At 47.5% G+C, this 13,959-nt stretch overlaps 1 protein-coding gene across 2 annotated transcripts; it reads left to right on the top strand.

Moving 5' to 3' along the window:
• The first annotated feature begins 3,246 nt into the window (after positions 1 to 3,246).
• APOLD1 (apolipoprotein L domain containing 1) lies at positions 3,247 to 12,141 on the top strand. Of its 2 annotated transcripts, none has more exons than XM_069773236.1 (3): positions 3,247 to 3,545; positions 7,248 to 7,419; positions 9,519 to 12,141. In XM_069773236.1, exon 3 carries the CDS (start codon positions 9,524 to 9,526, stop codon positions 10,262 to 10,264), a length of 741 nt encoding a protein of 246 aa, XP_069629337.1. In that variant the 5' UTR covers positions 3,247 to 3,545; positions 7,248 to 7,419; positions 9,519 to 9,523; the 3' UTR covers positions 10,265 to 12,141. The 2 variants fall into 2 exon arrangements, with proteins under 2 accessions (XP_069629337.1, XP_069629336.1); XM_069773235.1 differs by having other exon boundaries at positions 3,247 to 3,550.
• The last annotated feature ends 1,818 nt before the right edge of the window (positions 12,142 to 13,959 follow it).

Genomic DNA, 13,959 nt, shown 5'->3' with positions numbered 1-13,959 from the left:
ATGGGCCAGTACTCCTGTCTTTTTTACCAGGCTTCAAGCCCTGATGTTAGGCCATGGCAGCACTGATTTTGTTCCCTGGCCTTTTCTTTGAATGCTAACCCTCTTGTTTTATGCTATCCCGTGATGTATCCTTCCCTAGAGGGTACAGAATTTACTATGTCTTATCCTTGGGAACACCATCCTGAAAAATGTCACCACTGGTTGGCTTTCCCCCACTCCTCAGTTAAAAAGTTCACTGACAACCTCCTGAATACTCATAGCCAGAAGCCCATTTCTCTTTTGATCCAGATGAGATCCATCCCTCCTGTGCAAGTGCTCTGTAGTACAGAAGTGTTCCCAGCCCCTGCTGAAACCTTATTCTCAACCAGGTTGTGAAACCGCCATCCACGTCCCTCCCCGGTCCCAAGCAGCGTACTGGGAGCTTTTTAGCACCAGGCAAGCACAGACATTCTGGTTTTCATCTTCTTCCCCAGGAGCTTACACACTGCATCCAGAGCTTTTCTCCTTCCTTTCACTATGACACAGGTACCGAAGTAGACCATGACAATGAATGCCTCTCTGGCTTATCCTAGGGGCTACCCATGTACCCTGTGAAGTTTGTCATCTTCACGTCCTTCCCCAGAGTAGTGGGAAACTTCTCTAGCCCTCCAGCCCCAGTTCTTCCCCACCTGTGTCTCAAAACGAGGAGTTAGGCTGGAAAGCTGGATGCTGGACCCCCCGTGTGTGCACAAAGGGGGGGAGGGATGAAAGCTGAAAGGGCCCTGTTGGGGATACTGCAAGGAACATGCATTGTAGAAGAGGGGTTTGTATATATGGTGTGGAGCAAGCATGAGCCACAAGACCCTGTATGTACATGGGAATGGCATACTTCAGTCTGGCAGCTTACTCCAGGGTTGTCCTCTGGAGCAGTCCTCCCAAGCCACGTGGATGTGTCCTCTAATCAGGAATGGGATAGGGAGAGTGAAAGGGAGAGCTCATATAGTGAGGAGACAGGCTACAAGATAACTGGGAAAAGCTATCTTAACAACTAAATTAAACATGTAGCCACGCGTAGCCTGTGAGGAAATAAAGAGGAGATTGCCTTCCACACAGGCATCTCTTCTGCATAATACTTGTATGGACCAGGATCCTGATGTAAGCATGAGTCAAAAGAGTGGTCCTCGGTAATCTAATTCTTCCCTGGGGTACCTTAGGGTTTCCCTTTCCCCAGAGCTCCAAATGTCACAGAACTCAAAGGAAATGCTGTTGTTAGATGGTTTTTTTACAGAATTTTCCTTGAAAATACTTTTTTGGGTATTTCAGAGGAGAATCTTCTCATCTCACCCCAGCAATTTCCAGCTGCCAGCAGAGCATCTTCTGGCAGTGAGAAGTAATGTGTAAGGTAGAACCTGTTCTGGGTTGCCCTCAGTGACAACAGGGTTTATCTTGGCTCTATCCAACCTGGGGAGATACAAACAGCTTTACTGTCCTCTGTGTCTAGTCCTAGGCCCAGCTCAGCTAGGTGCAAAAGCCAGGTCTCTCTTTACTGTTTGTGTCTGCAGTGGGTTATTAAAAAACAAAGAATAGCTGAGGAAATATCTTTTTTTCATTTTTGCTTGTTTGCTTCGTTTGTTTGATTTTAGGGTGGGCTGGGGTTTCTTGTATTACTGGACTGGTAAAAAAGAGGCACTACCTGATCTTTTCAAGGGCTGCATTTGATCAGACACTACTGGAGAGGTTTTCTACCCCTCCAAGCCTTTGTACCTCCCAGAATGATGCCATTTTTAGAAAGTATTTTTTAAAACTGCATGTATTTGCAAACCACAGGGTCACTCAGCCATGCCCTGCCCTTACAGCTTCTGCTAATCGTGCAGGGCGTATCTGCAGATGCAGGGAAGCGCATTCTCTCCCAGGTTTCCCTTCCTCCCTCCCATGTCCTGATCATTTGTTCAGGAGGGTGCAGGGAGCAGGCTGAATCCATCCGGGCCAAAAGCGTCTGCTGACCATCCCTGTAGTCTCGTGAAATTGCTTCAGGGACACCAGGCAGCAGAGTGCTCGGCACAGCACACATCTGAACTAGGAGCCTGGGAGAAACCCAAGCTCCCATCCCCATCACGTCCTGGCTCTGCAGACAGCCAGCTTCCCCTCTTCTGGAAGCGCAGGCTCCCAGGGCTCACGGGAGTGGTGATTTGCTTTTGCCAGACCTCCCATTAACAGAGTTGGTACTGGGCTTGAAAGATGTCCTCAGCTCCTTCATGAGACTACCACCCACTCTTCGTGAATTTCCCTTCAAATAGGTTTATATTACTGACAGCTATTCTTTCTGATCAGGTCTGGGAAGTGTGTAATAAGCAACTTCTGAGGCCCTCGCACCAGGTCATCCCTTAATGTTAATGCGAACAAAGGTACAAAAAGATCTGTCTGGCCTTTAGTGAGGAAGCATTTCCCTTTCTCCCTCCCTCAAAGCACACTGGCAATAGGACAAAATGTTTCTGATTACTTTTCCCAGCCCTGGGAATCACCTTGCAGCTATCATATTTTGAGAATGGAAGACCTGACCTGAAAATAAAAGTCCCGGCTTGACAAAAATAATAATGATTTGAACTGGGGTTCAAAGAAATGAGGGTTACAGAATGGGGCTATTGGCAGTTTTGTCAACCAGTAGCTTTTTTGCTTCCTGGGGAATCTCAGCCAGAATTTGACAAAGCAGTCAAGGTTTTAAAGACACAAACTTCTTGCAAGTTTCATGCAACTAAGTAATTTTGTAGGTGAGAAGAATCCAGACTCTTGTTTCCTTCAAGAGAAATGTTGCAAGGTGAGCTCAGCCATCAAGAAGTCCACAGGAAAAGTGCTACAAGAAACCAGGCTACCTAATTTCTACTTTTCACCAAGCTATTAGGTTTCTCTGCAGTTCTGGAAATATGGTAATGATTCCCTATTGCCTACAGTGCTTGAGGGTACAGGTAGCCAGACTTGCTCATTGTGGTGCTGCTGCTGCTACTGCTGAGACACTGAACAGAGAAAAGTCCTCCAGCAGCACGGGTCTCAGCAGAACCTGCACACAGCCGCACAGTCACGTCAGCTGTGCCACAGGCAAGGCTGGAGGCATATGGGCTAAGTGGGGAGCTGTTTTTTCGTGCGTCAGAGAGAGCGCCTTATGCCGTACAGCCTGCACTGAAACATATAATTAAAGGTGGCAAATGGCAGTATAAGCTGGTCTGTTTAAGTCCATTGCAGAAATTCGCTCTCCGTATCCAAATAAATACTTGATCTCTGCAAACACTGCTGGCAGTGTTTTGACAAGGCAATTTAGGATGGTATTTTTGTTACATGAATGCTTGCTCACAAAGCAGGAACAGGCACGGTCAATGAACTTGGCTACTATCCTACTTAACTGGAACTAACAAGAGGTGTTTCCATCCCACAGGCTGTCCTGTTCCCCCGACCCTGCCCTGCTCTTTGTAGCTTTCGCCAAACTCAGCAAGTCCCACAAACACTGGAGACCAGAGACCAGAGCAGGCTGTCTTATTCTGGAATGCTTTCAAAAAATTAATTTGGACGTACCGGTAAGGTTACTAAAAGCCAATGAAGACCTTTCTGATCTAATTTGCTTTATTTGTTTTAGTTTTGGCCTATTCAGGTTCCCACTGAACCTGAATGAATGTCTTGCTGTGAAGAGTTAAAATTTGTCATCAATTCAGCTGACAACAGAAAAAAGAAAAGAAAAAAAAAAAAGACAACTTTTAGCCCCAGGATCCAGTAGTTAATGTTGAAAGTACCAAGCCTGACAGAAATCCCCTGTTAAAAAGATGATATTTGAATGTAAATTTACTCAACTTTACTCAATTATTTGATCAAAACACTGTTAATAAAGGAAGTGTACCACTGAAACTCCAGCTTCAAATGTTACACATTTACATTCAAATTGCAGTCACTCTGAACAGCTTCAGAATAAACACTTCTGCTATATAACCCTTCTGCTGGAGAGAACAAGAGCAGAAAGACTAGTCCTTTCTGCCAAAATCCACTGGAAGGAAGAGAGCTGAGGCAATAAAACATCCTTCCTTCCCCTTGCTGGTCATCTGCTCCCACAAAATGCCTTCAGGGCAGATTTTGCATGGGTCTGGCTTCTGCCCATTTCAAGAGGATGTGGCTGGATGGGAAAAGGTGGAGCAGAGGGACCGTTTTTGGCCAGGCCAGTTGTGAAACACCTGCTGTGCCCCTTCCACCCTCAAGCCCAAGTGCTTCACAGGCCAAGAATAAAAAGACTGCAGCAGCAGAGGGGTTGGGTGAAAACGTACACCAGGCAGGATGGTGAGGCCTCCGCTGGCGTGCAGGACTGCCCAGTGAAGGTCAGACCTACCCCACAAGTCCTGAGATCTCTGGTAGGTAAGGTTCACTCCAGGAAGGCCCCTGGGACCTACTCGGTGACTCGGCAGATGTGCTCACATCTGGGCAGATGCGCTAATGGCACTGAAAGCCTTTCAGTCCCTGGGATGCGCTCAGAGAAGATGCTCCTCTCCCATCCTGCTCCCATTCCCACCTGCTCACCTTTGCCAGAGGGGGTCCCTGTAGTTATTGGTGGGAGCAAAGACCAGCACTCGCACTGAAGGGATGCTCGTGAGAGTGTCAGCAGGGACAAAAACAGATCACAGCATACTGCTGTAGGGCAACTCCCTAGGAAATAAAGTTTCTTATTCTAGTACACATTTCTTTTTTAAAATCAAGATGACATCTGCAGCTCCTCATGGGAAGTCCTTACTCTTTGGGTATGCACCTGTCGTGGTTTAACCCCAGCCAGCAACTAAGCACCACGCAGCCGCTCACTCACTCCCCCCCCATCCAGTGGGATGGGGGAGAAAATCAGGAAAAGAAGTAAAACTCCTGGGTTGAGATAAGAACGGTTTAATAGAACAGAAAAGAAGAAACTAATAATGATAATGATAACACTAATAAAATGACAACAGTAGTAATAAAAGGATTGAAATGTACAAATGATGCGCAGGGCAATTGCTCACCACCCGCCGACCGACACCCAGCCAGTCCCCGAGCGGCGATTCCCTGCCCCCCCTTCCCAGTTCCTAAACTAGATGGGACGTCCCATGGTATGGAATACACTGTTGGCCAGTTTGGGTCAGGTGCCCTGGCTGGGCATGAGAAGCTGAAAAATCCTTGACTCTAGTCTAAACACTACTGAGCAACAACTGAAAACATCAGTGTTATCAACATTCTTCACATACTGAACTCAAAACATAGCACTGTACCAGCTACTAGGAAGACAGCTAACTACATCCCAGCTGAAACCAGGACAGCACCTCATTATTGGGGTGGATTATGGGGAAACATGTTCTTTAGATAGTGAAAGAGCCCAGGGATGACCCCTGTGAGAAATCATTCTAGGCTGAGACCAACATATCGTCTTATGTGAAGTGCAGGTCTTTCAGTGTACAGGAAACTGTGAGGGAATACTATAAAAAAGTGAATTATCTCTTCTGCACTCTAAGCGTGTCCTCGGCAATTCACTGAGCATCGCAGGGGTTTCTGACAATGTTTTGCGGTGGAGTATATTGAAAGAAGACCACCAGGAAAGGAAGAAGAGCAACCAAAACTATATTATCTTCTCAGGCTCGTTCTAGAACTTTTTTTTTCCTCTTCTTCGTTATTTCATTTTTACCAAAACTCACTGTCCTAACAAGGACACCTCTGCTGGCACAAGTCCTAATGCAGATGCAGTTACATAAAAAAAGCCTATTCTATTTGGGAATGTGCGAAAGAGCTCTTGTGTCTCTCAACTGCAAACCTTCGCCAAGGCAGATGGGCTCCAATTCAAGCATATGTTTGCTAAAACAAAGGGAAGGGCTAAAGCACAGTTTCCTTCAGTGTCAAAACTCACCTTCCTGTTAACGTGCAATATGTACAAAGTGTAACAGACCAACATTGCTTATTTAAGCATCTTCAGAACAACGTTTTCTCTTTTCAGGTCCGTGACAGGTTGAAGTAGCTCTTCAATGCTATTTATTTATTCGTTCATGTCCCTTCTCATGCAGGTCCACCCCTGACAAAAAACTTGGCATATTGTTTCACAGTCATTTAAAGATAATCTAAAACCAAGCTGCCATTGAAATGAGTAATCCCAGCCTTCTTCTCTCCCTGCCTGCTGCTTCTCAGTCCTTGTCCCTTCCTAAGGTCAGCTCCAGCAATTGCGCAGCTACACATCTCACACATTCAACAGTAAAGCCTCACCACTCAGTGACAGCTAGGTAGCTTTCAGATTAGCCAGGCCAGGGGGACACTAGGACACAATCAGAAGTTCCATGTCAACAAACAGCCCTGAAGAGTAAGAATCCACCAAGCAAGAAAGTAGATGCCCCAACTTCAAGCATAACTGCTCAAAACAGATGTCCCTGGCACCGCAGGCCCTGTGTCAATAAGGACACATGTCACTTTGGTCTAAGGTGGGCTGCACCACTTAGTGCCACCAAAAAGTCCTTTTTTCCTGACCCTATCCAAAGAGTCTGTCTTTGATTAAAGCTGGCCCTGGCTCAGTGTGAAAGGCAGCACCAGGAGTGTCACTTAGGCTGTTCCTCCCCAACACCTTCATCAATTCCTCCCTCTGGCCACGTCTGTATGTGGGCACAACAGCAGGTGGCAAAAGAGAGGATCCCAATGACCCTTTCTTTCTGATCATCGATTGCTGGGCAGCCCCCTTAGGAAAACAACATGGTTGTTTCTCAACCATCGCGGTGCCCATGGTTAAGAAACAGAGCAAAACCACAGGGAGATCACTCCTTTTGCAGGATGCTGCATGGTTTTACCTGCTCAGAAGGAGAAGGGATGGGAATTCAGAGCAATCGTCTTGCTGTGGAGCCGCTTCCTTCTTATGGAGCGGAGCACCGGCTCCATCTCTCACACAGCGCTGCTGTGCTCCAGCCAGTCACACGCACAATTGTCCCAAAGAGCTGGGATTTTAAAAGTACACTGGCCTTGAATGAAGTAGCTGGCTGGCTGGTGTTCCACTGGCTCTAAATGTGTGTTGGGGGGAAACTTCAGTCATCAGCAATTGGCGATTCCAACACAGAGTAAAGTCAGTTGCTATTTCAGGGAAAGGCAACTGTTCCCTGAGGGGAATGACTGCACTAGCTCAGCGCCAGGAATAGGCTGAGATTTTTTTTAAATCTTTTTCCCCCTACACTTCAGGAAAAGCGAACACACAATGTTCATTCGCAGGGATCGTTTCCTGAACATGATGTGTGCTCGCTGTCCCGCAGGTCACTTTCCAGTGTGTCACATCCTTCTGCACAAGGGAGAGCAGGAAATGGCAAACTCCCAGTATGAGGCAAAGCATTCCCATCGCAGCAATTGGTCCACAGGAGCTATAAATTGGTCTCCTCCAGAAACAGATCAAAATTTGTCTTTGGGGAGGTCGGCTGGAAACTAAAGGTAAGTTTGAACTAGTATTTTTTGGAGTCTCTCCGAGCACTGTATTAGGAAAGCATTTGCAGGTTTTGGACTAATGTATACCTTTATTGTTGGGGAGATTTTTCTCTAAGAGCAGAAGTTGGGTTTGTTTTCCTTTATGCTGGCATAAAACAGTGTATGCCAAAGACATGCATCACTGTACGGCTTATGCTATATATTGAATGACTGTTCTACTAACTGCAGTGAGATGGCCACTGTTACTACTTGAGACTGTTCTCAGCAAGAAAATCTGCAGAACAAATTGTTAAGAGGCTACAGGAATCGATATGTTTAATGATCGTCATAATAATCTGTTGTTAACTTATTGATGATATGCTCATTGTTCATTTAAATGCCGGTATCCATTTAGCTTAGTGTCAGTCCTTGTGCTTTCAGCTTCATCTCTGGCTATAGTGTAAAAAATAAGAGGACACTGCCTCCAGCTAAGAAAAGCACAATGTACTAAGTGGCTCAAATGGCCCAATGATACCAAGAGAGACTGGGGTCGCTATTCTGAAGGGCATAGGGAGAGGCCCTAAAGAATTCTGCGTAAGATGGATTAGGACAAGTAGAAGGGAAAAAAATTGCGGTGAGAATTATTTACTTACACACTTCAGGATGGAAAGACTATGGTTTCCTCCTTCTGAAACACAGAGATTCTGCAGAATGAAAGCCCCAAGGATCCTAACTATATAGTGTGCCATGTGAGGGACCAGGCACCTCCAGTTCACACAGTATAGAAGACTTAGAAGTGAAAAGGTGGCTGCAGCAATGAATAGTTTTTCTTAGTTGGCTCTGGGACACACTCTTTCTGCTGCAGAGACTTCTTTTGGCTATGAGGGCATTATGGACTGCAAATAGCTTCTTAGCTCTATGGCTAGACCTTGCTAGGTACGGACGCAGCGCAGCCTTGTGCACAGTGCAGCGTTGTGGAGCACAAAAGCTCTGCTCCCGCCAGACAACCGGCAATGCTCCATCACTCCTGTTGCCTCCCTTGCCTCAGTTGCCCTGTATGTAAGCAGAGTTAAGGGTGCTGGCTTCCTTTGTAAAGCACTTTGCAGCCCTAGAGCAACCTGAAAATGCTTATTGGAACATTTCTTTCTACCCCTGTGACAAAGAACAGAGAGAGCAATCAGAGATTGCCTAGCACAGAAACCCTGAAGATTCACCTTCTAGAAATACAGGTCCCTGTATTTCCAGCTGTTCCCCCATCCCCAAGGGAGCGCACACTGAAAGTGGACTCACTTTTCTGATGTGCCCTTCACGAACCTTTTAAACAAGGTCCGTAGACCTCCTTGCCACTGTCACTGGTAATCCACCATCGCAGGTTGGAGTAAGCGCCACAGAACAATGGTTCCCATCTTTGTCCAGACCCTGACGCCAGGTTACAAATGGAAAAAAATGCTGCAGGACCTTGAGTTGCTTAGGCTTAAAGAAAGGAAGGATGTTCACAATGCCCGTCTGAGGCATCAATGAGCTTCTCACCTCCTAGATGGAAAAGCCAGACCTTGACTCCCCTCAGCAGCTTCCCTCTGTCCTCCTTTAATGGGAAAAGACCCCTAAATAACAACCTGGGAAGGGTGCTTTCACCTCCTCAGAGCCTGCCCTTTCTTGAGAAAGATGCCCTTGAATATTGCAGATCCTCTGAATCTCATCACGGGGACGACACATTAGTTCTGGCAGCATTACTACTCTGGGCACTGAGTCACTTAATCTCAAGGGAATTTCTGTCCCCAGGGTTGGAAAAGACGTTTTGTGTCTTCACAGAGGTAATAACAACAGCACCTCTGACCCCAGCCCTTAAGATATTTTAGTCTACTCAGGGAACAAGAAAAACATTTAAAAGTTCCTCTGTCTGAAAGTTACAGTGGGACATGGTAATTAAATGTACGTGTGTGTACGTGCACGTGTGTGTGTATACGTGAGTGTGTACGTGTGTGCAGACAGCAAACCTTTCATGTAGCCGGGTGAAGAAAAAAAAATTGGCTGGATGCCACCCCTGAAATGGTGGTCCAGGCTGAGCAGGTCTCATGGATGTTTTTAACATAAATCCCAACCCAGCCTTTTCTGTTTCTGGACAGAGGCCATGGAGAGAAACGGTGCTGCCTTTCCCCAAACACCAGACCCCACGCACCACTTCCACGTAGAGCTGCTGGATCAGAGACGGAGGCTGCGTGGCCAAATCGCTCACCTTCACAAGGTGGCTCGTAAACTCAACAAGCTCCGCAAAAGGTCCCTGATTGCCAACGTCAGCGGGAGCACCCTGACCGCCGCGGGAGCAGTCACGGCCATCGTGGGGCTGTCCCTGAGCCCGGCGACGCTGGGAGCCTCTCTCCTGGCGTCGGCTGTGGGTCTGGGCTTGGCCACCGCCGGGGGGGCCGTCAGCATCACCTCTGATCTCTCCTTAGTGCTCTGCAATTCCCGGGAGGTGAGGAAGGTGCAGGAAATCGCAACGACTTGTCGGAAACAGATGAGGGAAATCCTCGGCTGCCTGGAGTTCCTCCGCCGGGGGCAGGGTCCGGGGGACCCCACGCTGCGCCAGTCGGAGAAGAGGGCCTCCATCTCGCTGTACAACTCCGTCTGCTTCATGGTCTTCTGCGGCTCCCACAGCTTCCTCGTGCCGGAATACACAAAGGAGGTCACAAAAGTGAGCCAGGCCGTGCTGAAGGCCAAAATCCAGAAGCTGGCTGCCAACCTCGAGACCTGCACCAGGGCAATGGATGAAGTTTGTGAACTTCTTGAGTCCAGGACAGAGCTTTCCCCACGCACGAGGAGACTCAGCTTGGGTGCTAAAAACACTGCTGAGATCCCGAGACCATCCAGCTGAAAGAGTGTTTGCTCCATAAGTAAAACCGGGCTTGGAGACATTACATGATGAATTGTCACTGTTAGCACTGCTACCTGTTGCTATCATAATATTGGTGGTGCTAATCCACACAGCTGTGCACATCTCATGTGCCTCATCTATATGAACACAAACTCCTTCCTGCTAGGAAGCCAGAGCTTCCACACACACAGCCGCCGCCGACTGACAGCAGCCACCTGATTCAGGTTGGAGGCTACGATGGACACGTGGACTATTGTGTACACAGCAGCAGATCCCAGAGCCTGAAGGCAGGGGTGGGTGGACATTCCTCAGACGTGTGTTTCCCCAGCCATCTCCCTGGCTCTGCTTCCCCAAGGCAGCAAAAAGAAGCAGGGCAGGAGGCTGCTGAAATCCCTGCAGTCCTGGTGCTGACGGAACCTGGTTTGTAAACAACTTATGAATCTATGAGTGGTGAAAGGGCTGGGGTACCCTCAAAAAGCCAGCAGCTGCCGATTTCCAGTAGAGTACAGTCCCAGTACCAAGGTACATCTGAAAGGCTGTTGAAGGAAGCAGCTCCAGCTATAAGAGACTGTGCGGATGGCTCATCATCCCAGGGTGAAATAGCAGGGCCAAAAATTGTTATCCCTTTTGAAGAAACCTCTCCAGGCTAAGAACTGTGATGTTTGTGTTCTATTTATTTACATAGGCTTATTTTAAGGTTTTGATATTGTATTTAAAGGTGTTTGTTTTGGTTTGGGTTTTTTTTCTTTTAAAAAGGAGGCCTCTGCTCCAAAGGAAAGCAGCTGTTCTTAGAGGCAAAGCAAGTCTGTGGCATGTGAGAGCAAGTTACCTGTTCTTTGGCTGTGAGGGAGGGCAAGTCCCTGTAGGAAAAGGACAGCATGACCTGAATGCTGGCAGTTATAAAATAGGTGAAACACAGTCAGCCAGTGACAGATCTTAGGAACCAAAACAGGGAGAAGGACAGGTCAGTGACCCTGGGAGCAGAGCCTGCCTCAGGGCACTGATGGAAGAAAGCAGTTACATCTCTTGCAACAAGGAGGGAACTGTAGGTTGGTGTTACTGGTCTGAGCTGGAGCCCAGCTGTGATGGGAGCATATCTGAGAGGTGGAAGTGCCGCTCTCCATGCAGTTGAGCAGTTGGTGAGACCCACAGTAGTTTGTGAGGGAGGAGGCAGCACTCATGGAGAGCTACACATACTCCTAGCAATGCTTCCCGGGGAAGGCTTCATGTCAGCAAAATATATACTGGTACTAATACTCAAGAGGGGTGCAGAGGAGTAGGATGATTCAGTGGCAGAGCACTTATGAAGCAGAAGAACTGGGACCCTGTTTCAAGTGACTGTTCTGTTAACTATGTCCTTTGTGATTTTTGACCCCTCAGTGCCTCAGTTCTCTGTCTAAAATGGGGATAGTGGCATTTCCCTACCTCACAAGGATGTTTCTGGGACAAATATTGAAAAGTTCTCAAGTACTGTGATGACAGGGATCATGTCGGTACCTGGAAGAGGTACAAAGAAGAGACCCCAGAAACTAACTTGAGACAACTAGAGGAGTGAATGCAGGGATAATTCCACCTCCACAAGCATGCCCCAACGGATAAGGGAAGCTTCCCTGCAGATGCGTGAATCAAGATGATCAGAAAAACCCACTCTGTAATTCTGTAACACTGAGCAAACTCTTAGGAAGGGCAACACTCCACGAAGCTTGAATCCTTGTCCTTTTTGTCTCTTCCTCTCATAACATCAAGATTTGTTCTTACACATAAGAAGAACAAAAGCTTTGGTCCCTTACAGCATGACTCAGATGCTTGTAATGCCCATGCCTGTTTGCCAGAAATGAACAAGTACACTTCTGGTTCGATTAAATGAATATGAAGCACTTTTGTGTCAGTGTCTCTCTGCACACCTGCATGTGATCACATTCTTGCCCCCTGGCTCACCCACCTCGATTTCATGGTCCAGGCACTGGAGCCAGGGAATCAATACGAGCAGCTGGACATGTTCAGAAGGCAAGAATGAAAAGTGAGGTCACCAGCTCCATGCCACACAGCTGGCATTCGTGTATGAGTGTATGCATTTATGTCTGTGTGAGTGCATACCCTGATGTGCATATTAGCCCATGTACACTGTGGATGTTGGTCTCTGACACGCAAACACTGAGGTGCATATGTGTGAGCACATAGGTGTGGTTTTGGAGTGTGAACTGCACACTATGCAAAGGCAGACACGATCCAAATTTTTCCTAGTGCTCCAGCATATCACCAGCTAACTCCACCAGATCAGTAAGAACTTTACCATGATCTGAGATGGCTGGTTTTATCATCACAGAGAAAATTATGTAACATGTACTTCTCCTACCTCCTCCCAGTTTTCTAGCAATGCAGCTTCGTCCACACGTCCACACACAGGGAACATCACAGGAACAACAACAGCTCTGAACAGACTAATCCGACTGGCAGAAGGATCTGAATTTGATAGCTTAGAGCTTCACGAGGCCTGGTTTGCTGTGCTCAGCACAGTCCTGTGCTGCAATCACAGCCACTGTTTCAGCAGCTGGGGACAAATCAGATACTTTTGCTTCCAGTTTCAGCCACACAGGCAAAAAATCCTTCTTCTGTTCTGTTTTTCCCTAGGCTAACCCTTCACTTGAAGTCAGGATTTGGACTGTTGCACAGTGCTGCTGTGCGAGTGTAATTGAGTCCAAGGTACCACACACTCCTGGCCAGGTCTCAGCCACTCCCTGCTCCAGGTTTGTTTCCTAGGAATGCAAAAGGAGGCTCAGGCAGCAAGTGGGGCCCACAGACGGGAAGATCTGTAATCCTACACAAGACAGAGGAGCTGTGTGATGTAGTTTGCTCCAAAACCCATTCAGTGCTATTGGACACCTTCTAAGCCAGGTAGTCCTGTGAATTTAAGTCTGCACTCTCACGCCTCAGCTACACTTGATCTAGCAGCTAGCAGACAGGGCAGGAGGCGGTCGGATCCTCCTCACCCAGCTCCTGGCATGCCATCCTGTCTCCTCCCACACGGTCAGCACTGGATCTCATGTGATACCCTGGGAACCAGCTTTGGGAGCTGTGCTGGCAGAAATCTATCATGTTTGGGGGCAAGATTCATTTCTTACTCCTTTTGCTCCCTGAAACAGCTCACTGCTAGGTCAGATGAGCACTAGAGCTGGTACCAAGAAAGCACCAGAAGCAAGTGACCCGTGCTGGGACAGGGGTTCACCTACTCCAGTATTGGTATTGGCTTAGTTCCAATATTGTGACTCCTTAGAGTCACAAGCAACATTTGGGGGAAGTGTCTTTAATAAGCAGCTTTTTTTGCTAGCAGTTATGTTATTTACCCTTCAAAGTAGTAGACGTGCTGGTGGAAACCTTCCTTTGGTAGCTAGGCAGCAGGGGGAGAAGGGTACGTGTGTGATTTGATGTTTAGCCTGGGCTGTAAGTTATGAAGCCTGGCCTCCTGATGCCATTTTTACTCCCCTTTTATTGAAACCGCTGCAGGGAGGAATGATTCAACAATGAAGCAGGAATGCAAGCACCATTTTATCATGAAGTGCCATAGTATGTTTTGAAAGCATAACAAAAGGTGTTGATGACAAAGGAGCCCGAGTGCAGTCAGGGAGTCAGGATATCCCAATAGCCTCTCTCTGGGCATCCCAGTGGGGAGACAGGACCATTTACCATTAACTGCA

Source organism: Haliaeetus albicilla, chromosome 28 (genome assembly GCF_947461875.1).
Source record: "Haliaeetus albicilla chromosome 28, bHalAlb1.1, whole genome shotgun sequence".
Lineage (NCBI taxonomy): Eukaryota > Metazoa > Chordata > Aves > Accipitriformes > Accipitridae > Haliaeetus > Haliaeetus albicilla.
Note: the sequence above shows the minus strand (reverse complement) of the source record. Positions and strands in the feature narration are given on the sequence as shown.

Coding starts and splice junctions, on each gene's coding strand:
- APOLD1 (XM_069773236.1), top strand. CDS start 9,524: ATGGAGAGAAACGGTGCTGCCTTTCCCCAAACACCAGACCCCACGCAC.